Source organism: Physeter macrocephalus, chromosome 20 (genome assembly GCF_002837175.3).
Source record: "Physeter macrocephalus isolate SW-GA chromosome 20, ASM283717v5, whole genome shotgun sequence".
In the NCBI taxonomy this organism is placed as follows: domain Eukaryota; kingdom Metazoa; phylum Chordata; class Mammalia; order Artiodactyla; family Physeteridae; genus Physeter; species Physeter macrocephalus.
The window spans coordinates 18,497,889-18,523,438 of record NC_041233.1 but is presented as its reverse complement, the minus strand read 5'-3'; the positions used below and the strand labels follow the sequence as shown (position 1 = coordinate 18,523,438).

The following is a 25,550-nucleotide window of genomic DNA, read 5'->3' as shown; positions in this document are numbered from 1 at the left end:
ATACTGAAGTGAAGATATAAAATGTAGGAAGTATTTAATCCTTATAGATGCTCTAAATACTTGGTTTCCTTTCTTTAGATTTCTCATGTCTCTATTCCAGTTTTCTAAGCAGCAGCTACATTATTAGAGTTACCTTTTGCTTAACTTTGAGAAATCTGTCAGTTTCTTTAGTTAATGTACCGAGATATTCAATTACTATTTCAAACTGAGATATAGTATTCCTTTGCAGGTTTTACATTATTCAACTCCATAATACATATTTATCTATCTTTGGGGGAAAAAAAACACTTGTCTTTTTGAATCTGAAACTACTTCATATCTTTTTTGTGCATATACTTTAAGAGAAACTTTATTAGGCTACTTATTATTATTTTATCTTTTTATCCTCTTTTTCTTGGAACCTGAGAAACTTTCTCTATTAGATATAATATTTTTGGATATAAGGGAAGAGAAATAAACAAGGAAAAATAATAACAGACAAATATTTTACAACATTCTTGAATATATATATATATTCACATATATGGTCATGTGTATTTTTTCAAGTTCTTGCTACTTTAAGCACTATAAACATTTTATTAATCTTTTTAGTATTCAGCATTTACAGTTAAAAACAAACTCTATTCTAATGTAATTCAAAATCTATTATGAATAAATGACTGAAGCCCAAATCTGCCCATGGTTTTCTGTGTTTTAGAATTTTATTGCATTCACTTTTATGAGACAAAATAGTAGTAGGATAAATGAAACCATAATACATTAAACAGATTTATGTGTTCTAATACCTTTTTAAATACTTAATGATTCCTAGCAGTATACTTCTGTTTATTTTAGAATGAACAGTTTTCAAAGTCCAAATAATTGTGTCACTTTGAAGTTGTCCTTTTCTTCTTGACTGATATTCTTCTTTAATTGGATTAGGTCACCTTGCAGTAGGTATTTCTATAACATAGCTGTATTAAATTATGCTATTGTTTTTAACATTATTCACATTGTGTGGAAGAAAGCAAAAGTATTGTCTCACTTCCATATAACTTTGACATTTTAAAAGAAGCTTAAAGAAACAGTTACTGACTAATGAAGAATTATGGATGACTCTCTTTGGCCTTTTCCATTTCATATAGTAAAGTAGTTTCAAATGATATATTTAATTTTCATCTGAATAAATATGGTTCTGGAGAATCAGAATTGAATCACTTATTATAGTGACTATCTGGGGAGATTCTCTATGATCGTGCTTTGGATATTTTTTGATAGATTAACATAAAAAATTTAGACAAAAATAATTACTGAAATTGGTTGTGGCATACAATTGAATAATGTAAATAAGCAAGGCAATTTTTACAGGGTCAATATATATTATGAAAATACTCTGCCAGAACATTGGTTGCTTTTAATTTTGAACAGACTAATAGCCCAAAAAACTTTTAATAATTTTTATGATGCTTTCCAGTCTGCTTTTGGCTAGAGTGTCAGAAGGTCAAATATCAATCAATTTTCAATTCTATCCAACATGGATTTGTGAAATATATATATAGTTGGGCCAATTTAGTTTCATTCTATAAAGAAAGTTTCAGAGTCAAAGTTCATATGTAGAGAGAATGAAATGAAATCAAATTGAGACTTCTAGTTCTGCCTTCCTGGATTTTTTTTTTAACCCTTCTTCCCTGTCTTGCTTCCTTGAACATATGTTTATTGTATATAACTACATACAATTTACTACTCTGGCATTACCATTAGGTAGCTAGGAAGAGATGATTGAAAATCTTCTGTTGTAACATACAGAAGCATAATGTAAGCTTACTTGTCCCAATCACTCAACATCTCTTGGGTTTAGAATTATCTTGAGATGGTGAGGTAGATTTCATATGCCATCCAAGACCATGTTGTTTAAGTCCTATAGAACTCTGGTACAAATCCTGTCTCAATTAGCCAGTATATTCCTGAAGGTCAGGATGTTGTTAGTTATCACAATTCTTAAACATTTTCCTCATGAATAAAGAGAATGACAAGTTGGAGAAGTATGCTTCTTACAAATTTAGTATTTCGGACTCTTGGTACACATCTCTTTCTATTCTTTGACTCTTCATGGTAAATCATCATGTTAGCGGGTATTCTAAATTAGGTGAACTGGAAAATACCTCACAAGGTAGGAATAATACACTGAAAGATCTCAATTAGTCACAGAAGCAACCTACCCCAAATAGAAAAGAGGTGAATAGGAAACAAAATAAAATTAACATCTGCTAAAGTGTTTTGTGCAAGAAGAGGACAAAATTGGACTTTCTAACCCCTGAGTGTTTTGTCTGAATCCTAATACTCCTTCACTGTAAATTTTCCAAAGCAAAGATATCCAGATTGTTGACTGGGTACTCCCACCTAACCATAACAGGACACAATTAAAATGAATTTACATGTTAAATATATTGAAAGCCAAAACTAATTTAAGAAAGATGACATTTAAAAAATAAGATAAAGAATTCCAAGGCAAATCATACACAATGCACTCAACTCTGAACAAAACAATCTCCAAGTGTAATTTATGTTGATATTTTGACAAAATATTGTTGGTGGCTAGCCTGATTTGTATTGTTTCCTGCTGATGTTATGAGTAAAAAAAATGTAATAAAACTACACTAAAAAGAAACTTATGAAGCATTAATTATATCATTCTAACATGTCTCTTAAGAATATAACTTCTAGATGCATCTTGTGACAATATTTGTATTTTGACACAATTATTTGTCTGAAATTTATTTTGAACAGAGAATTTGATACCTAGATTTGTTCTCCAGATTAATGAACCCCTACTTTATAAAAATGAATGCATAGCAGGTTCTCAGAAATTAAATAGGAATAGATAAAATATTGAAAATATTTTATCTGTTTGCATTCTAGAAGTAAGAGTTTCCTGTTAAAAGGCATGCTGCTTTACTATTTTTCTTTTTTATTGGGTCTTTGTCATTTTCCCATTGAAACAATATCTTAAATGCTTTGAGGGTGATTATATATTCAGTTTTATTTCATGTATGCAAAACTATAGCCTTAGGTACCCAGAATAAGGTGTTTTAGGGTCTAGGAAGAAGGGGCTATTTGGTGTAAGAGGGGAAGACGAAAGATGAGGAAAGTTTGTCCTTACAGGTGGCTGGCTGACTTTAACCAAAAACTCCAAATAATCAAAATTTGTCTGAATTACCTTTCCACCATCCTTTCCATATCCATATTCTTTATACAGGGTAAAACATTTGTATAAGTTTATTTCAATCCAGGTAACTCTGCAGTTGACAGGTTTCAGGGAGGGAGATGATGTGTTTTGAGTTTTAATCTAATACATACGGAAGTCAATCCTGAGAATTTCTCATGGAAGTCAGCATAAAGCAGAAAAGTAGGTTGGGCCAGAACTTTATACCTACTAAAGGAAAGGAGCTTTGATGAAGATGGAAAATATCTTTGTCTTTAATTTGCATTAGCGTTCAAAGGATATGTCACTGATAGCAGTCTCTCAATGACTGTATGTCCAAACCACGTTGAAACTAAAAATGAATTTGAAGCAGTTCTTAAACTCAGAACTATTTTAGGGACTTCCCTGGCGGTCCAGTGGATAAGACTCCGTGCTCCCAATGCAGGGGGCCCAGCTTCGATCCCTGGTCGGGGAACTAGATCCCGCATGCATGCTGCAACTAAGAGTCTTCATGCGCAACTAAGAGAACTCACGCTGCAACTAAGACCCAGCACAACCAAAATAAATAAATATTTCTTTTAAAAAGACCATTTTAGGGACATCCCTGGTGGCGCAGTGGTTAAGAATCCGCCTGCCAATGCAGGGGACACGGGTTTGAGCCCTCGTCCAGGAAGATCCCACATGCCACGGAGCAACTAAGCCCATGCACCACAACTACTGAGCCTGCATGCCATAACTACTGAAGCCCGCGTGCCTAGAGCCCGTGCTCTGCAACAAGAGAAGCCACTGCAATGAGAAGCCCGCACACTGCAACAAAGAGTAGCCCCCACTCGCCACAACTAGAGAAAGCCTGCATGCAGCAATGAAGACCCTGCGCAGCCAAAAATAAATTAAATAAATAAATAAATAAATAAATTTTTAAAAGACCATTTTAGTCTAAATAAGGAGATGTGACAAAATTTGAAGAACATATATAATTTCTGGTAAAACAACATTTATGCGCTGAAAAATGCCAAACTATAATTTCCCAAATATAACTCTCACAAGTCAGCAAGTCCACTCTAGACCATATGAATCAATGTCGTCCTCCATCACATCATAAAAGAGTCCCACTGTATTTTTACCATACTTCCATAGATACCCTTCTCTTTTGTGTCTTAGAAACCTTAGTTTGCTAAAGATCAGTAGTGATAGGCATAACAAAGAAGAAAAACGTTCAAAATATGCTGAGATTTCTGGATGTAGAATCAACTCAAATAAATGACTGACCAAATTTAATAGATGGGAGAGAGGGAGGAAGCACTCTTTATTGAGATAGTTAATAGAACAGGAAAAATGGTTCTATAATAGGCAAGATGGAGTATGAGACAGTGGAGGGTTAAATGTGTTGAGTGTGAAATCTTGATAAGACAGTGAGATGAGCTGGGGTAATACAATATGTATATGGATTTTCTGAAGACAGGGCTGGATGATAGAGATTTAGTCATGTTTATTTTGTAAGTGATCGATGAAGCCAGAGCAGCATATATTGAGACTATTATCCAAGAAGAGGGTAAGAGTGAAAAGATGCCCAAGAATGAAAACTCAGAACACCAATAGGGATGGCATTGAAAATTTTTAGAAAGCATGTTCGTGAACAAGAGGAGAGAAAGATGGGATTACAGGGTTGAGGGAGGGATTTTGGTTTGAGGGACTTTATGTTGAGAGATTCAAGGATAGAGAAAGACATTAAAAGTACAGAAAAAGATGGGATCATGGATGATCTGTGACCCTGAGGAAGGTGAAATGAGACAGCCTCTGGCCTGGAGTATAGGTGGAGAAATGAGCCCTGCGGGAAGGGAAAGGTCATGGACACAGAGTGCTTCTGTTCTCACTGGTTGCTTGAAATTTCTACTCTAGAAATTCACAATGACACCTAATAACTTTCCCTTAACAAACTTTGCCAGCTTAGCAGAATTTGTTGTCTGTACTTGTGAAAGTCATTTTAACTGTGTCTTAAATAAAGTTTAAACTCCATTATGAGCAAAAAGAAATAGCTAAACTAGTATTCACTTTGCTATTTTGCCCTTAAAATTCAAACTGAAAGGTAATAAATGTTCTTCACTTTTCCTCTCATTACTAAATGATGTATTCTGTATTGGTATGAAGCATCTTACTAGAAGAGTGAAAGCCGGTTTAATGTGACAAAACCACTTAGGCCGACATGCCATCTGCTTGTCTGTAGTGAGTGTCCCGGTGGTTATAAAACTTAAATTAAAAAAAAAGAAAATCCATGCATTAAAAAGCTAACCAGGTGTTAGCTGGTTAACATCTCCTATCTTAATAAACTGGGAAATAATAACCAAAATGTATTATGATATTCTACCACCTGATTTGACTAAAAGTCCCTAGCAGTATTCCTTTAAAAGTTTTTTTGTGCAAATTTTATTTTTTAAAAAGTAAAGGACATGAATGTTCTATTGGGTGGGCCGAAAGGTTTTTTCCTTAAGATGGCTCTAGTAGCACTTAGTAGTCTTTAATTTCATTCGAAACAATTTTGTTAGACCATAGGTGACAGCTGTCATATCAGTGTGCATTTAAAAAAAAGACTTATCAAAAGTGGTGAATTTTTGTGTAGCCATTTTAATATTGAATATGGAAGAAAAAAAGCAACATTTTCAGCATATCATGCTTTACTATTTCAAGAAAGGGAAAAGCCAACTGAAACGCACAAAAAGATTTGTGCAGTGTATGGAGAAGGTGCTGTGACTGACTGAACGCGTCAAAAGTGGTTTGTGAAGTTTTGTGCTGGAGATTTCTCTCTGGACGGTGCTCCATGGTCGGGTAGAGTTGAAGTTAAATCAAAACAATAACTGAGAACAATCAATCTTATACCACTTGGGAGATAGCCAACATACTCAAAACATCCAAATCAAGTGTTGACAATAATTTGCACCAGTTTGGTTATGTGAATCGCTTTGATGTTTGGGTTCCACATAAGTTAAGCGAAAAAAACCTTCTTGACCATATTTCTGCATGCAATTCTCTACTGAAATGTAATGAAAACATTCCATTTTTGAAACAAATTGTGACAGGCGATGAAAAGTGGATACTGTACAATAATGTGGAACAGAAGAGATCGTGGGACAAGCGAAATGAACCACCACCAACTTCATCCAAAGAAGGTGATGTTGTATATATGGTGGGATTGGAAGGGAGTCCTCTATTACAGGGGTCCCCAACCCCCAGGCTGCAGACCGGTACTGGTCTGCGGCCTGTTAGGAACCGGGCCACACAGCAGGAGGCGAGCAGCAGGCAAGCGAGCGAAGCTTCATCTGCCGCTCCCCGTCGCTCCCCATAACTCACATTACCACCTGAACCATCCCCCCCGCCACCATCCGTGGAAAAATTGTCTTCCATGAAACTGGTCCCTGGTGCCAAAAAGGTTGGGAACTACTGCTCTATTATGAGCTCCTTCCGGGAAACCCAATGATTAATTCCAGCAAGTACTGCTCCCAATTAGACCAACTGAAAGTGGCACTGGACAAAAAGCGTTCAGAGTTAGTCAACAGAAAATGCATAATCTTCCATCAGGATAACACAAGACCACATGTTTCTCTGATACCAGGCAAAAACTGTTACAGCTTGGCTGGGAAGTTCTCATTCATCCGCCATATTCACCAGACATTGCACCTTCGGATTTCCATTTATTGTGGTCTTTACAAGATTCTCTTAATGGAAAAAATTTCAATTCCCTGGAAGACTGTAAAAGGTACCTGGAACAGTTCTTTGCTCAAAAAGATGAAAAGTTTTCGTTGCTCAAAAAGTTGAAAAGTTTTTGGAAGACGGAATTATGAAGTTGCCTGAAAAATGGCAGAAGGTAGTGGAACAAAAGGGTGAATACGTTGTTCAATAAAGTTCTTGGTGAAAATGAAAAATGTGTCTTTTATTTTTTACTTAAAAAACCGAAGGCACTTTTTTGGCCCACCCAGTACCAATCTAGGTCCCAAACGTTTTCAATTAGCTTTATGTAAAAATATAAAAGGTGAGGAAAACATAATTTGCTTTTAATAACAGAGGTTTGGAAAATAGTAGAAGAGCATTCTTAAAGTGGGAATGATTCATTCTCCTGGTTCTGCTTCTGGGCAGCTAAAAGTAACTCAGAAAGACTTTCCAAATGTCAATAGAAAAGAAGGCTTTAACAAGTCTTATGGAATTTACCAATCACTATGTTTTTCATACTTCACTTATAAAACTACCATCTTTAGGTGTAACCAACATTTTCATCAATTCTGGGAATGAAGGGTAAATCTGGGTCAAGTAACTTTTAATTTCAAAAGTTCAACTTCAAATTTTCTACTCATTTGACTCGCTTAACACAATTCTAGACTCTTCTAGCATGGCCTTGGAAGTGTCTTGAGAGAGACTGTATGTTTTGCTTAAACTTAGGTGATTGCAACATTGGTTATCAGTTAACAATCTAATTATTAATTTGCAAGTTTGATTTTATCAGAAGTTATATAGTGGTGCTGGTCTTTAAGGAACAAATTCATACTAATAGTACCTACAATATACAGATAAAAGTGTCAATTTAAGCAACCAATTTACAAATCAGAGTGGCAATTTACTGTTTATATATAAGATAAAACTGGCAGGAAGACTGATATTGTTCCTAGACCTTAGAGGTAGGGATGGGAGCCAGATCATGTGAGTCTGAATACCAGCTTTACTATTTCTCAGTTGGGCAAGTCAGTTAACTTATCTATGCCTCAGTTTCCTCCTTTGTTAAGGAGGAAACTGATGCATAGAGAAGGAGGCATAGAACTTGCCTCATGAAGTTGTGTGATTATTAAAAGATTTAATATAGGTAAAGCACCTAGAAGAGTATATGACAGAACACTGTATGTGTCAAAGATTATCATTGAGTCCATCCATAAGAACAAACAATAGATAAGACCATTCATTACTCAGGATAGACAAAGCAATGTTTTGAATGAATGTCATAAGAAGAGATCATTGTGCAGTGAATGAAACAGAGAAAACTCAATTCATATCTTTACGCAAATCATAAATTCTATCCAAAACCTAGCTTGCAAATATGCAAAATGACAATAATTAGATCTCAGTAAAATGGCCCTATGAATACTAACTTAGAATTATGCATGTAAAGGACATGGCACAGTGCCTGACACATAAGAAGTACCTAATAAAGATCGACTTCCTGTCGTGGTAAAACAATGAGATGACTTGCCTGTCATCATTATAGGTAATTCTAGATAGCTAATTTTTGTCTTTAAAAAAATCTAAGCAATCTTCACTTCAAAATAGACATAGTGTTCCGATAAATTCTCTTTTTCCTTGAAATTATGCAACCCACGGTAATCTGTGATTTAAAAAAAAAATTCACTCCAAATTCTCCTAAGTTCAGCGATTGAAAATAAAATGGATTTAAAAGCAAGTAGATATGGATTCAAATACTGGCTCTAGCATAAGCTCTTCAATCCTGGGAAAATTATTATGCTTTCTAAACTTCTCATTTCTCATGTGTAAATTGGATAAATCCCTTCCATTACTTGTTTTTTGCTTCTTCTTCCTCCTCCCCCCCTTCTCTCTCTCTCTCTCCTTTTCTTTTCCTTCCTCTCCTTCTCTTTCTTCTTACTTAGTTACAGTTTAATCCTCCTGATGGGACTTGTGAGAGTATCCTTTCTTCTGTGTTAAAAATTTGAGAAATGCCCTTAATATCAAGGTCTCTCTATCATCTTATCTGATTGTCTCTCTGGCTGGTTATCATGTGTCATGTCATCTGTCCATGCCTATCTAGCAGGTTGATAGTATTTCTGCAGAAGAATTTATATCTTTGCTACCTTTGTTGACTAAATTTTACTCAAAAGTCACATGTTCTCATCTTGTCCACACATTCTGGAGCTATGTAGATTAGTCTATTTAGCAAATATAAAAGAGAATAAGATTCTCAGGAATTTTTCAACAGCACTCCAGCTTATTAACTACTATGTAAAAGCAGAAATGCATGGAATAGTTTCAGGTCTTTCATCCTACTTTTCAGTTTTCATTTTTGGCTATTAGAATTAAAGCTTTATAAATAATAACTTTTTTTACTATAGAAATAATATAATTTAAGTAATATATATTAAGATATGTAAAATATGAAGAGTGAAAAATATTGATTATATCATGTTTATTTACCATTTTCACATATTTATTTCCTGCTATGTTTTAAACACAAACATAAACATATTTTTTATATACTTTGATTGAGATAGTATGTGAAATTTTAAATGCTGTGTTTTTTTTACCTTCCAAAAACATTTTCCTTTGAAAATATTAATTTTTGAGACTGTATAATATCACATTATATAGATATGTATACTTATTTAATATTTTCACTATTATAGAATATTTATTTCCCAATTTTGGTATTGTAAGTAAGGCTGCAGTGAATATTTTTACATATAAGTTACAGTTCATATTTTCATATCCTTATGAATGTTTTTTAAGTGAAATTAAGTTATCAGGGATTTTAAAAAATCTAATTGCATAGGAGAAAGAACACAAACATTAAACACTGACCACAGATATTTATCATGTTATGATTAAGCACAAAGCTCTACTCCAGGAAATTCCTTACAGAAGCTAACATAGTGTAGGAGACTCTTTTTCGTAAAGAAATTTAATACATCTCTAAAACATGTATGCTGCCTCTTTCTTGGCTCCAGGTAGATCCACAGCTGTTAGCTAAGGTGGAAATGATTTCTTTCATCAGTAATAGCTAAAAACATTAAATGCTGAAAGTAATAGAACATAATATATGTTTTGTTGCAGATGTTTTTAATGGCCATGTAAATAACGAAGGACAGACAATGCAGAGCTATGAGTCCCGAGGAGTATTCTAATAGCAACTTTAGATGAAGGGAATAATTGCATTTTAAATACTTCTTCAGATTTACCTAAAAATGAAATCTAAGGCTTCTAACCTTATCATAAATTAAAGGCAATTATTTCATTTACCTTTTCATATGTGGACATTCCTTTACTACTTCTTCTGTCTATGCTAAAGTAGTTAAGGTTGGAACATGAAGAAACTCTTCTAATGGTGGAAGCATATCAGAATCTACATGGCCTTGGTCGGAGAAATGGGACTCAATGCAAATAAAGTCAGTGCCTTATAAGATACTTGCAATCTCAATATTTAATTGCTCTGATCTACTTACTCTTTGTTTTGCTCTTTCCATTTTTATCTCATGAATGTTTAGTGCCCAGATCCATCATGCAAACAGGACTTGTTGGCCTACCTGGAACAGATTAAATTCTACTCTCACCAGCTGAAAATCTGCAGTCAAGTTAAAGCTGAGATCCAGAACCTGGGAGGAGAGCTCATCATGTCAGCGGTGAGTACTGCCCCAGAGTTATCCCATCACATGTGGAAGATGCTTGAAACAAAGAAGCTACACCCCACTTTACCCCACCAAATCTTTTAGGGCCATGTAGGTTAGAAAAAAACTCAACTGGAGTATATAAAATTGCATGAAACTAAACTAGCAAGAAATCTTGCCAGATTTCTTAAAGAAATATTAAGTCAGTATAGCTTGTCTTTATTTACTTCAGAGATTTTACAGTGAATCAGGTTTTGTAAGCCCCTTGTATAAGAAATGGATGTGAATTTAGAGCATGGTTTCTGAATTGAATCCTATAATTAAAAAAAAAAATAAGGGCATATGTAATTGCAAATCAATGAAATAATTGCTTTATTACTATTAATTAATATTCACTTTCTCATTATTCATTTTTATATCATAGAAATTCAGGTCTTGAAAACTGTTATCTCCAGATGTAATTGTAGCAGTAGAATATGATAGAATGTAAATAGGTTTAGAGGAACCTTCATAAATTCTTTGGTGACACTGAGTTTCAAATTGCTATAAAATGACCATGGTAGAAATAATGTCTACCTTTTCTACTCATCTTTTAATAACAGTAGATCATTTCTCTAGAGTGGGTATGGTAATAAAATAATATTTGATGTCTATATTGGATTCAGTTACCAGTGACTTTGAGAAGGACATGGACCAAGATTATAACTTTAAGTTAAGGTGAAACATCATGAACATTCTAGGAACTTATATTCATGAGGACAAATTTTTTAAAATGATAGCATACATATAAATGTGTAAGTCTGGGAGCTCTTTAGCCAGACTTTGGTCTTTCCCCCAATGAACTAACATTTTTCAAAAGAACATAGTTGCAAAAACAAAAGCAAAGGGAATTCCTCAGCAGTCCAGTGGTTAAGACTCTGCACTTTCACTGCCAAGGGCCCGGGTTCAATCCCTGGTCAGGGAACTAAATCCCACAATCTGCGCAGTTGGCTTTAAAAAAAAAAAGAAAGCAAAGAATTACCATCAAGGGTAGACGGCTGCGAACTAATCCTTAATGACTATCTCTTGCCTATATTTTGTCTCATTTAATCTTCACAATAACATGCCAGATAGATTGTTTAGTTGTTTGTTTTAGGTTCTTTAAAACTTGAAAAAAAGGAAATTTAGAAAGGTTAAATAGCTTCCCCAAGTTCCTATTAGTAAATATCAGACCTGGGGGTTTACCTTTAAAGGTCTTGCCTTCTCTGTTCAGGTGGACAGGCTTGAATCTATGATGAAACTGAAAACCAAAAATCAAAAATGAATAATTTGGAAATTATGTCCAAGTAATTATTAGAGATAAAAAATTAGTTTCCTTGATATTCAAATTTTGCAAAAACAGTAATGCAAACCAACATAACCTGTGCTATATTGGTTCCCTATCATTTTTCAAAGGAAAATGCATTTTAAGTAGTCACTGTCTATCCACACAGAAATGCGTGTGGGTATATGAATCCATGTGTGACTACCTATATGCATATATACAAACAGAATGCATATACATATATAAACATTTAAAAATATTGTATCTTTATTTTGGATTATGAGACACTCAGTCTTCATTTTCTCACTTAACATTATACTACTTTATTTTTATATTTTTAAAATTCATTTATTTTATTTATTTATTTTTGGCTGTGTTGGGTCCCCTTTGCTGCGCGCGGACTTTCTCTAGTTGCGGCGAACAGGGGCTACTCTTTGTTGCGGTGCCCGGGATTCTTATTGCAGTGGCTTTTCTTGTTGCAGAGCACGGGCTTTAGGCATGTGGGCTTCAGTAGTTGTGGCACACTGGCTCAGTAGTTGTGGCTCTGGGCTCTAGAGTGTAGGCTCAGTAGCTGTGGTACACAGGCTTAGTTGCTCCGGCATATGGGATCTTCCCGGACCAGGGCTCGAGCCCATGTCCCCTGCATTGGCAAGTGGATTCTTAACCACTGCGCCACCAGGGAAGTTCCCATTATACTACTTTAAATGTGTAAAAAATATATTTATTTGTAGACCTAAGCCTGTCATCTGTTTACTTTTCTCAATCTCACACACTCACCATCATTCACAAGGTCTAAATCCATATGAATTTTCTTTTCCAATTATATATTTACCTCTTCATGTTGTCTGAAGCTAAGCTTTCAAAAATGTTGATAGAAGTTTGGCCTATCCGTTATGTTAAAATGTATTACTGTTAATGGTCCCTCCAAATATAATTTCCTCCAGATGTACAAATTGAGTTTTTATCCCTTCCTGTTTGATATGACGATTCAAATTCATGAACTTTACATATTTTACAGATAGATTAAGCATAAGCCATTTAGAATCCATGATTTACAATTTAAAAGCTTCATTATATAAAATGAAGAATAGCATTGCAAATCCAAAGCTATTTTGTCATCATTTCACCCACAATTTTCCATTAGAAAAAATAAATCTGAAGAAAGGGAGCATGTCATGCACCCTTTTACATGCCTTACTGTCATCTGCTTGCAGGTAGATCCTGGAAAGCTTTGAAAATACATTTAATTTGTGTGTGCCAAAGCACAATTACTTTATTCTCTCTGTCATCCTGAGTTCTCGTCTTCTTTCTTCTTTAAATTGAGAAGAAGTTCTAATCTAAGCCATCATTTTTCTATGAGGTCTTTTGAAAAGTAATAAACCTGATTGTAAAGCAGGGAAACCCATTAAAAATTACAGAAATTTGGTATTCAAAACTACACTTTTCAAAGTTTGCATTCCAAAATCAGGTTCATGAAACATTACTTTTTTTTTGTGGTACGCGGGCCTCTCACTGTTGTGGCCTCTCCCGTTGCGGAGCACAGGCTCCGGATGCGCAGGCTCAGCGGCCATGGCTCACGGGCCCAGCCGCTCCGCGGCACGTGGGATCTTCCCGGACCGGGGCACGAACCCGCGTCCCCCGCATCGGCAGGCGGATTCTCAACCACTGAGCCACCAGGGAAGCCCCCATGAAACATTACTTTTAACAAATATATTTGGTTAGAAGGAAATAGGTATGAATGGAATGCATTTCTGGAGTGAATGGGCAGAATGTATTCTGGGTCTGGAGTGTCAGGGTTTAGGATAAAGAAGATGAGTTCATAACTTAAAGGAATTTGAAATCATTCTCATAATAGACCATTTAATTAAAATAATTTTCCAATGATTCTTATGTCTGTCTGCAAGCATTTAGCCTGAAGTTACATATTTTATTTATAAAGAAACCGAAGTGTAGTTAGTCCAAAACTCCAGCCGTGAATTGAGCATCCTCTCAGTACCAGGCATCTGAGAACATCTGGGAGATGCAAAGCCTCCTTTAAGATCCTCAAATATGTGCAAAATTAAGGTACATAATATATACATAAATATACAAAAATGACTTCAAAATAATGTAATAGGCCATATGATAGTTGAATAAACAAAAGCATATGGTAAGAGGTGAAGGAATAATTAATTCCACTGATGTGGCAAGTGAATAAGAGAAAGCTCCAGAAAGTGGTTTGACTCTAATTTGGTCCTTGATTAATAGGTGAAAAAACAAAACAAAACAAAAAAGCTGTATATTTATGAGGGAAGGAGGGGAAAAGGATTTGAGGTAGATAATACAACTGAAGTAGAAATATAGAAATAGGGAAAGATAAGGATTTTTATGGAAATAACAAACAGTCTGAAGTGATTGCAAACAACTGTACTTGATCTGTTGGTGTGTGTTAAGGGGGGTGGGAAACAGAAGCTTTAAATGAAACTGAGGCTGTTTCAAAAGGATCACTAACAACATTTCAACTTTATCCTATAGGCAATTGAGAGTAATTGAAAATGTTGAAGTTTGAAATGGGTATAAACCAATATATGTATTTGGAAGTTAACATTTTTTTAAAGAGTTCATACCTAACATTTTATTTTTATTGAAGTATAGTTGATTTATAATATTATATTTGCTTCAGGTGTACAACGTAGTCATTCAATGTTCTTATAGATTATATGCTATTTAAAGTTATTATAAAATGATGGTTATATTTCTCTGTGCTGTGCAATATATCCTTGCATCTTTTTTTTTATTGAAGTACAGTTGATTTACAATGTTGTGCTAATTTCCACTGTATAGCAAAGTGACTCTGTTATACACATATATTCTTTTTTTAATATTCTTTTCCATTATGGTTTATTCCAGGAGATTGGATATAGTTCCCTGTGCTATACATAAGGAACTTGTTGTCTATCCATTCTAAATGTAATTGTTTGCATCTAGTAACCCCAAACTCCCATTTCATCCCTCTCCCTCTCTCCCTCCCCCTTGGCAACCACAAGTCTGTTCTCTATGTCTGTGAGTCTGTTTCTGTTTCGTAGATAGGTTCATTTGTGTCATATTTTAGATTCCATATATAAGTGATATCATATGGTATTTGTCTTTCTCGTTCTGACTTCCCTTAGTAAGATAATTTCTTGTTGCATCTGTCTTGCTGCAAATGGCATTATTTCGTTCTTTTTAATGGCTGAATCATATTCCATTGTATATATGTACCACATCTTCTTTATCCATTCATCTGTTGATGGACATTTAGGCTGTTTCCATGTCTTGGCTATTGTGAACAGTGCTGCAGTGAACATTAGGGTGCATGTATCTTTTGAATTATAGTTTTATCTGGGTATATGGCCAGGAGTGGGATTGCTGGATCATATGGTAATTCAATGTTTAGTTTTCTGAGAAACCTCCATACTGTTCTCCACAGTGGCAGTACCAATTTACAATCCCACCAACAGTGTAGGAGGGTTCCCTTTTCTCCATACCCTCTCCAGCATTTGTTATTTGTAGACTTTTTAATGATGGCCATTTTGACCAGTGTGAGGTGGTGCCTCACTGTAGTTTTGATTTATATTTCTCTAATAATTAGTGATGTTGACCATCTTTTCATGTGCCTACTGGTCATCTTTATGTCTTCTTTGAAGAAATGTCTATTTAGGTCTTCTGCCCATTTTTTGGAAAGGGTTGTTTGGTTTTTTTTGTTGTTGAGTTGTATGAGCTGCCTGTATATTTTGAAAATTAAGCCCTTTAGGTCACATCATTTGCAAATATTTTCTCCCATTCTGTAGGTTATCTTTTTGTTTTTTTTTATGGTTTCCTTTGCTATGCAAAAGCTTGTAAGTTTGATTAGGTCTGATTTGTTTATTTTTGTTTTATTTCTATTGCCTTGGGAGACTCCTCGTATCTTATTTATTTTATACATAGTAGTTTGTACCTCTTAACACCCTATCCATATCTTGCCCCTCCCCACTTCACTCTCTCCAATGGTAACCAGTGGTTTGGTCTTTATGAGTCTGTTTCTGTTTTGCTATATTTATTCATTTATTTTTTAGATTCCACATGTAAGTAATAGCACACAGTATTTGCCTTTCTCTATCTCATTTCACTAAGCATAATACTTTCTTGGTCCATTCATGGTTTTTTTGCAAATGGCAGAATTTCATTCCTTTTTACTGCTGAATAATATTCCCGTGTGTGTGTATGCATCTGCATGTTACATCTTTATTTTACCAGGATGGTGACAGATGGAAAGATGAGGGACTGGAAGATAGAAGACTCTTTAGGAATGATTTTTTTAAAAGTCCAAGAGCATTAACAGTGAGAACCCAGGTTAAGGCAGTCTTGGTGAGAATGGAGATGTATGTATCCTTGCAAGAAAAAATTCTGAGGTAGAAATGATTAGAATCAATGATCTATTGAATTTTAAGGATGAAGAAGAAGGAAGAATTAAGACTTACCCCCAATGTTTTTTTTTTTGTTTGTTTTGTTTTTTTGTGTGTGGTATGCGGGCCTCCCTCTGTTGTGGCCTCTCCCGCTGCGGAGCACAGGCTCCGGACGCGCAGGCTCACTGGCCATGGCTCACGGGCCCAGCCGCTCCGCGGCATGTGGGATCCTCCCAGACCGGGGCGTGAACCCGGTTCCCCTGCATCGGCAGGCGGACGCGCAACCACTGCGCCACCAGGGAAGCCCACCCCCAATGTTTTGAGAGTTGGTAGCTTTCATAGTTAAAAGTGGCATCATTAGCCAAAAGCTATACACAGAAGAAAGAGCAGATCAAGAAGGGTAAGGCAGCTTATTCAGGTTTTAGTCATAAGTGACTTAGTCATAAGCAACTAAGAGGTATCCAAGGAGAAAAGTCTAGGAGAAGTTGGGTATATGGTTTTGGAACTGAGGAGAGAGGTATGAAGGAGAAATAGATGGGATCATGCAGTGAAAGTATGCTGAATAAGACCAAAAATAGCTGAGACAGAGATCCAGAAAGAATGTTTTTCCTACACGTGTTATTCTAATGTGCCTGTATCAGACACAGAGACTTAGTTGTAGCCGTTTAAAGAAACTGGGAGTTTACTATCTCCATAAAAAAAAAAATAATAATAATAAATCCAAAAATGGGCAGTTCTGAATGTCAGCTTCACAAAGTAATCAGGGAATCAGGCTCTTATGTCTTTCTGCTTTATTATGCTTGGCTTCTGGTTTCCATTTTTATTAGGATCAAAATATGTCTTCTCTAACTCTAGCTATGGCATTTGTATTCCAGACAGTAAAAATGAAGGGAAGCAGAAGCAAACATTCCTAAATCTTTTTTAAGTCTCTTGCAAATGCTTTCTCTTACATATTATTGCCAAGACTTCAGTTATATGGCTATGTATAACTGCAAAGGGCACCACAAAATGTAAAATTTGTTTGTTTGTTTCTGTGTGTTTTAATCTAGGCATGTTGCTTTCCCCAACTAAATCAGAGTTTGTTTCTATGAAGAGAGAATAGTTATTGAGTGACAACTAGCAATTATACCATATCCCTCTATTATGACAAAAGTCACAGCAGTACTTGTATATATTCTAATTATCTGCTTTTTTATACATTTTCTCCTTTAGACTATAAGCCCATGAATATTTTTGAATGATTGAAGATACAATAGCCAGTAACTAGAAACACAGAAAATTCAGGTTAACTGAGCCTTAAAGCACATATTGGATTTTACGTTTATAAGGTATCTTTACATCTTTTCTGAAGCAGGATCAGTAATATGGTGAAAGCAAAAATTAGGCCATAGTGGGCTGAATACTGAGTATGCAGTAAGCGAGAAAAGATGGTAGCTTACCCTAGGTTTTCCAGCAGTTTGTAGTTGAAAGGAAGGAGAAAGTAGGGGGTGGGGAAGAGACTGACACAGACTTGGGCAAATGGAATTGCTGGAAGCTTCTTCTTCTTAATCTTTTTTTTTCCCTTCTTTTTTTTTTTCTTTTGTTAGCATTTTACTTATGTACTTTTTAAATGGTAGTGATTGAGCAAATGTTTAGGTAAAGAGCAAGAAGCCAGAAAAGAATGACTCTATAAGGATTAAGACTGTAACTGATAGAATAAAATCTTAAGCAAGGGAGAAGGAGTGGAATTAGGAAAACAGGTAGAAAGTGTAGATTCGGAAAAAAAGAACTTTTCTCCTGAGCAACAGATCCAGATAAATGAATAGAAATGATGATATAAAAACATTTAGATACAGTCATTTTGGTAAAATGGGAGCAGTAATTTCCCATTAAGATTAAGACTTGAGTGCTCTATCCACAGTTTTATTTTAGCAAAAGAACAAAGTAAATATGTCCATATATTCAAAGACTTTTCAGTATTGCCTAGAAGAGAAAATAATCTAAGTTAATACCAATGATTTGAGATAGTAATCAGATATACTGTCTGCTAGACATTATTCTACCAGTGCTGAACTCCAGGACATTGCCTGGATTATGGAAACTGACTCAGCTTCATTTTATCCTTCAGTCACATGAAAACGAAGCCTTCCAATGGCTATCCTCCCTCACAAAAAGGGGGAATATATAAAAGCTTAATTGAAAAAAATGAGAGCAAAACACAGTGAAACCATGTAATTAAACGTACTGTTGTAGATCATTTTCCATAGCCTTCTTGACTTATTAACGTACTAATTAGGAATACATTACAAATATAACTCTAAGAAAATTAAAATGTACCTGGGTTACCTAAGGGCATTCCAATAAATTATCTGTCAGTTGTTCCTCTAGTGTCCTTAAGCATGGTGCCAAGTGGGGAAGCTATTTTACCTTGTGAAAGGAGTCTTGCTATAAAGAAATAAATATTCTTATATTCTAGCCTGTATATATATATATATAAAGTTTAAGAGAAAAAAATCAAATAATTAAAATGGTATTAAATTCTTAAAATTGCCCTTTCCCAAAGTGTTATGCTTCTAGGCTAGCAATTTTTTATACTACCTAAAGCTGAATAATTACATAATCACCATGTTTTGTGCATTTCCTTTAATGTGTTTAATTGTGCTCTCTTACCCTGAGCAGGTGTGCCAAAGCCACAATTTTAAAAATTGGATAAATAATAAAACTAATCAGTCGGGGAGGGAAAGATCAGCAAGATGGAAAATTTGCCAAACAACAGCAGTTCAGCTTTAGCTGAAATCAAGGGGCAGTGCGCATTCAACTAGGAATGATAGGGAGCAGTAACAATGCAACTATTGACTGAAAGAGCCACTAGGGCCTGCAGAACGCAGGCAATGAATTACATACAGAATGATTTAGTAGGTTAATGTGCTTGCCATGTTAAGACATTAAGAGAATTAGTTAATGAGCTTTCTGAACCTGCTGCAATCATTGGTAGTCATCAAGAACATTGGGAAAACTAAAAGAAGATTTGGAAAATCAACTGAAGTATTTAGAGATTTTAAAAAGGACTGGGAGATGTATGAATGGAATGGGGAGAGATGAAAGAAATGACGAAGGGGAGAAGGGCGAGGTGAAAAAGTAAAGAGAAGGAAGAAGACACCTGGTCAATAAATTTAACTCTCAAGAATGTTGGGAGTTTTCAGTTTGTTTTTAATGCTGAATAGGAGGCAAATGGAAGTAATAGAACTTGGTAATTCAAAGAATATATTTTAAAAACAAGAAAAGGTGTGGGGGTATTTTCTTTTCTTTCTTTTTTTTTTTTTTTTTTTCCTTGCAATGTAGTAAAGTAGTCTATGAAATTCTCTTGGTATTTAGGTAAGCTGATATCACAATGGATTAGATTTTCTTGATTGTGCTATGCACTGGTTGTAATAACAGTTGAAGGAATCTTATAATCTCTTCATGTTATAACTATCTAACTCAAATTAGCTTTACAATGAAATAGGTCAAGGACTTTCAATGACTTGCCTTAGTGCATGACAGTATCTAACAGCAGAGTCAGGGCCAGAATCTAACTCTCAAGTTCTTTACTCTTACTTACTGAAAGTAAGCTTTATAGCCTCCAAGTGGGGTTAGTGGCAAAATGACAGCAGGTGGTCTTGGTATACTCAGCTGGGATAGTTGCTGTGGATATCAAGAGATAAGGAATTTTTTTTTAATTGGTGTATAGTTGTTTTACAATGTTGTGTTAGTTTCTACTGTACAGCAAAGTGGAGTTCCTTGTGCTATACAGCAGGTTCTTATTAGTTATCTATTTTATACATATTAGTATATATATGGCAATCCCAGTCTCCCAAAGATAAGGAATGGTTTTAATAGAAAGATGTGGAAAACACTGACTTGAATACAGTATTAACTGATAAAAATGATGATTTAATGTTCTCAGATTTTTAAGAAAGCCTGACCAGAACACATTCTTCATCTTGAACATGAGAAGCTAACAGGAGGGAAAACACTGGACTCCAAATTAGGAGACGCAGGTTGTAGTCTAGATCTTAATCTCTTTGGGTTTGTTTCTTTATCTATCTCTTAAACTAAGGTTTGGAATTAAATGAGCTCTATGGTTCCTTCCAACTCATAATTTCTGATCTTATTCTCTTTTGTATTGAATATTTAAATTTCTTTCTCATTCCATCTTCTGTATATTCTGTGGCTATTTTATTTGTGATTATCATGGGGATTATGTTTAAAATCCCAAAGTTATAACACTTTAACTTGAATTTGTAGCAGCTTAAATTCAATAACATACAAATTCTTTTCTCCTTAACAGCTCTATTCTCCACTCCTTTCAGTTGCTGATGCTACAAAATTACATTTTTATACATTGTGTGTCCAAAAACATAAACAAATAAAACTTTTAATGCATTAGTGTCTTAAATTATGTAGAAAACAAAATGTAGAGTTAAAAACCAAAAATACATTCATACTTACTTTTAGACTGATAATTGCTTTTTTAAAAAAATGTTAGCTTCTTAAATCACATGGAAAACAAAAAGTGGAGTTGCACACTATTGTTATAATAATATTAGCTTTTATAATTGCCCATGCATTTACCTTTACTGAGACCTTTATTCCTTCATACAACTTTGAGTTACTCTCTAGTGCCTTTTTATTTCAACCTGCAGGACCCCTTTTAGCATTTCTTTCAGGGCAGGTCTAATGGTAGTAATGAACTATTTCAGTTTCTGTTCACCTGGGAGTGTCTTAATTTCTCCCTACTTTTGAAGGACAGTATACTGGATATAGTATTCTCATTTGACAGTCTTTCTTTTAGCACCTCGAATATATCATCCCACTACCCTCTGGTCTTCAAAGTTTACAGTGAGAAGTCTGATGATTATCTTATTGAGGATTCCTTGTAGTTGGTGGGTTGCTTCTCTCTTGTTGCTTTCAAAATTCTCTTTTTGTCTTTGTCTTTCAACAGTTTGATTATGACGTGTCTTGGAGTGAGTCTCTCTGTTCATCCTATTTGGAGTTTACTGAGCTTTCTGGATATTTATGTTCATGTCTTTCATCAAATTTGGGAATTTTTCAGTCATTATTTCTTTAAACATTCTTTCTGCGCCCTTTTCTCTCTTCCTCTGGGACTCTCACAAATGGGTATGTTGGTCTGTTTGGTAATATCTCACAAGTCTGTTAGGCTCTTGTTCACTTTTCTTCAATTTTGTTTCTCTCTGCTTCTCAGACTTGTTCATTTCTTTGTACTATCTTCAAGTCTGCTGATTCTTCTGCCTGCTCAAGTTGGCCTTTGAATCCCTTTAGTTAATTTTTCATTTCAGTTATTGTATTTTTCAACTCCAGAGGTTCATTTTGGCTTCCTTTTATTGATATTTCTGTTTTGTTCATACATCATTTTCTTTCTCCATATCTTTCTCTAGTTCTTTAAGCATCTTTAAACCAGTTGTTTTAAAGTCTTTGTCTAGTAGATCTGCCATCATGTCTTTTCCAGGGACAATTTCTGTTTGTTTGGTTTTTTTTCCTTTGAATAGAACATACTTTCTTATTTCCTTGTATGTTGTGTGCTTTTATGTTGAAAACTAGTCATTTGAATCTAATTTTGCAAATCAGATTCTCCTTCTTCCCCAGGGTTTGCTGTGTATGTGTGTGTTTGCTTTTGGTTTTTTGTGAGGTCTTTTGTTTTGCTTTTTGATTATTGCAGTCTATCTCTGTGTCAGTGATTAGCCTAAAGTGTAACCTGGCAGTCTTCTCAGGTATTTTATGAGCCTGTGCCTTCCCCTGGGTATGTGCAGTGACTTTCTAATTCCCCATGTATTTGTGGTTAGTTTTGAATGTTCTAATCTTCAATATCTGGCTTCCAAAAGAGGAAAGAAAAAAGAAAAATGAGGGTAAAGACAGGTGCCCCTAGAAGTCACTTGAGCCAGAGTGGAAAGGGCTTATAACAATGAGGGTAGGTACAACAACAATGGCCTCTGCCATTTTGTCTGTACCTTTGTGATGAGAAGCAGCACTCAGGGATAAGATCACAGATTTCTGATATTGAGACAGCATACTTTTTCCACCCTAGCTTTCATAAGTTGCATGCAAGCTACTACAGGAACATATGCACAGCTGCCTGTCAAGTGGCTGAGGAGTGGGGGATGGATAGCTGCTACTGTGCTAAGAGCTGAAATTGACATAAATTAACCATAATGTGCCTTCCAAACCTTCCTCTGGAAGTTGGAAGCCTTCAATAGGCTCCATTGTTCCTAAATAGTTACATAAGTCAGATTGGACAATTGTACAGTACAGTTGTGGTCTGTGTGGGGCAATAGATTTTTGGTGCTTCCTATTTCACTATCTTTTCAGAATCTTTCTTCTTATTTCCTTTTGCTCTCACTTTCTCTTCCCAGTTCTTATACAGAATTCTCCTCTAAGCACCAATTGCCAAATTATAATATGACATAGCAAGATGTTTTGTTTTATTTTTATTTGTTTTAAACGATATCCATCAGTGAGAATGAGATCAGATGCTTTAGGAGTTACCTGTTAATTTTAGATCTAGAGAAAAGTGAGGGATGTATATTAAAATGGTGCAATATACTGTCCATAAGTATAGGATTGATTTGACATGGCTTTACTGAGACTGCTGTGGTATCTCTCACAGAACAACAGTGATCTATTTTGTGAAATCTTCTTTGTGAAGTTAAGAGATGGAGAGGATAAAACATCTGGATAATGCATATACACACACACAAAAGTTAAGAAGAAAATAAATGGAGGGGGGAAAAGGAAGAAAAATATAAATGTGATATGAGAGTCTCTACTGTTAAATTTACTTCTTATAATTGTTGCCATGTTCTTATTGTATGTCAAATCGTTCTATATTATTAAAAAGGAAAATACTGGAAGAATTTAAAATTTAATGGAAAAGACTATTTCTGTTTTAGAAAAAAAGAATTCGCTTAATTGTTAACAATCCTTAGAAAAGAAGAGAAGGGACTCATTATTTCTATTGTGTGCTAAACAACCTGAAACACAGAACTTCAAAGAGGTGGGAAGAGAGGCCTTGAAAGTGAGCATGATGTATTTGATAGCTATAGGATGGTGCCAAATTCCCCATTAGACAAAGTGCAGCTGAAAGAAAAGAGCAGAGCTGGATGCAAACATCCTGATGTTCACTTCATCCTGAGTTCAGCTGCAAGCCAGGGAGAAAAAGCACGAAGAAAAGGGGAGAGAAGGAAAAACCAAGGAGCTAAAGATGCTAGGACAGCAAAGTGTTGGTGTCAAAACCCATAAAGTCATGGGCAAAAGCAGACCTGACAGAAGTGAAAAAAAGGCACAAAGCAGTATGGATGGTATTTGCAAAAGTAGTCATTTCAGTCTGTGATTCATTTCATGCTGAATTTGTGCCTGTTGATGCAGATTATGAAGTAATAGTAGTTACATTTACAAGATAAAAAGTTCCTGTGAGGGTGTGTTTGTGTATGTGTGTGTGAAATCAATACATTTTCCCCTTTTCTTTTCTATAAATTTATTTATTTACTTTATATATTTTTGGCTGTGTTGGGTCTTTGTTGCGGAGCACAGGCTCTAAGCGCACGGGCTTCAGTAGCTGTGGCATGCAGGCTCAGTAGTTGTGGCTCACGGGCTCTGCAGCATGTGGGATCTTCCCGGACCAGGGCTCAAACCTGTATCCCCTGCATTAGCAGGTGGATTCTTAACCACTGCACCACCAGGGAAGTCTGACATTTTCCCCTTTTGATTACTAAAGTCTGAATAATATTAATAGCAAATCAATAACTTAATAAAAAATACTACACATTGACTTCTGTTTCTGTTTATTCCAGGATTTCTCATCTTTGACACTATTGGCATTTGGGATTTAGGGCTAGATAATTATTTGTTCTGGGGGGCTGTCCTGTGCATTGTGAAATGTTTAGCAGTAACCCTGCACTCTACCCACTAGATGCCAGTACCCACCCCATACCCCCTCACTCAGTTGTGATAACCAGAAATGTCTCCAGACACTGCCAAATGCAAGATTGTCCCTGGTTGAGAACTACTGGTCTAAGGGAAGATAAGAATTAAGGGAAATCTGATAATGCTGCTACTGATGTTGTTACTCCTGCCATATCCCTTTACCTGGTAGTTCTCCCATCTTCCAGCTGCTGCAAGTTCTGGCTGCTGACATCTCACAGCTGCTCCCCTCTCTGGATAATTGTTTTCAGTCAAACAGGAATCACCCTGTCTGGTTCTGTACCACGACCCCTGTATGCCTGGAAGCCTATAGCCAGTGACTGACTTGAGAGGAGGATACAGAAGTCCAGGTTCCTTGCCTCAAGATGGAATCAGCTCTGCTGTGCAGTTTCACAGCCCCCTATGCAATCAGGCCAAAGCTGGCCTCTGGCTGATACTAGTAATGTTCTTATTTAGCTTTACCCTCACCCACCCTATTCTTCTTTCTTTCTTACCCTTTTCCTGAGAACAGACCTTCAGTAAACCACATGCACAAATTCCTTTCAAGCTCTCTTTGTAGGAACCTACTCCAGAGACAAATGATAGCATCACTGTGTCCTTTACTGTCAACTTCTTTGTATATAGAAAAGAGGTGATAGGAGAATTTGCTGAATACCCCACTCTTATTGACACATTTGTATATATTCTCTTATCCTCTCAACAGTGCTACAAGTAAACTTGTAAACTTGCCAAATGTTATATGGTTAGTAAGTGATAGAGTGAGAATGTGAATCCAGGCTCTGGTTTCAGAGCTCTTCGTGTCACTCTGCACTAACATATATTTATTCTCACTTTGCTGCCCTGAAACAATATGGAAATGAGTCAACAATCCTTGTTCTCAAGGAATTCAGTTGAAAAAAAAAAACAGCAAAAAAGAAAAAAAGTTTTAGCAGTTTTATAAATCAAGAAAAATATAAGAATTCGACACTAAAACTTAAAACATACTTTAAAGAATATTTTTTTAAAAACAAAGAAATGTGTATTACCAAGCTTTTGGCTAAATTGCTCTAGTCGAGTATATTAAGCTGGAAATTAAATAAGTAACTGTATTATATAGTTTTCATTGCTTGATGATAAGCAGCATAGAAATTTCTTTCGAGAGAAAAAGGTTATCAGGCTTTAAATTTAAAAAGAAATGTAGTGTGTGTGGTTATTATTTGAGTAAAAATTGATAATGTAATGAATGATGTCCTAACCTAGGGGTCTGTAAAAGACAGAAATGTTCAGACAGACGTTTCTTAACACTGACCCTCAATAAACCTAAAGTTGCCACATTAAACCTCAATTTAGTCAAGGCT

At 35.4% G+C, this 25,550-nt stretch overlaps 1 protein-coding gene across 9 annotated transcripts in view; it reads left to right on the top strand.

Moving 5' to 3' along the window:
• Positions 1-25,550, top strand: part of CTNNA3 (catenin alpha 3) — a 1,750,900-nt gene that overhangs the window by 1,685,605 nt on the left and 39,745 nt on the right. For all 9 annotated transcript variants that reach the window (XM_028481840.2, XM_028481834.2, XM_028481839.2 and 6 more), the window contains one exon: positions 10,432-10,566. In XM_028481840.2, coding sequence (XP_028337641.1) covers positions 10,432-10,566 — 135 coding nt within the window. The remainder of the gene's footprint in view (positions 1-10,431; positions 10,567-25,550) is intronic.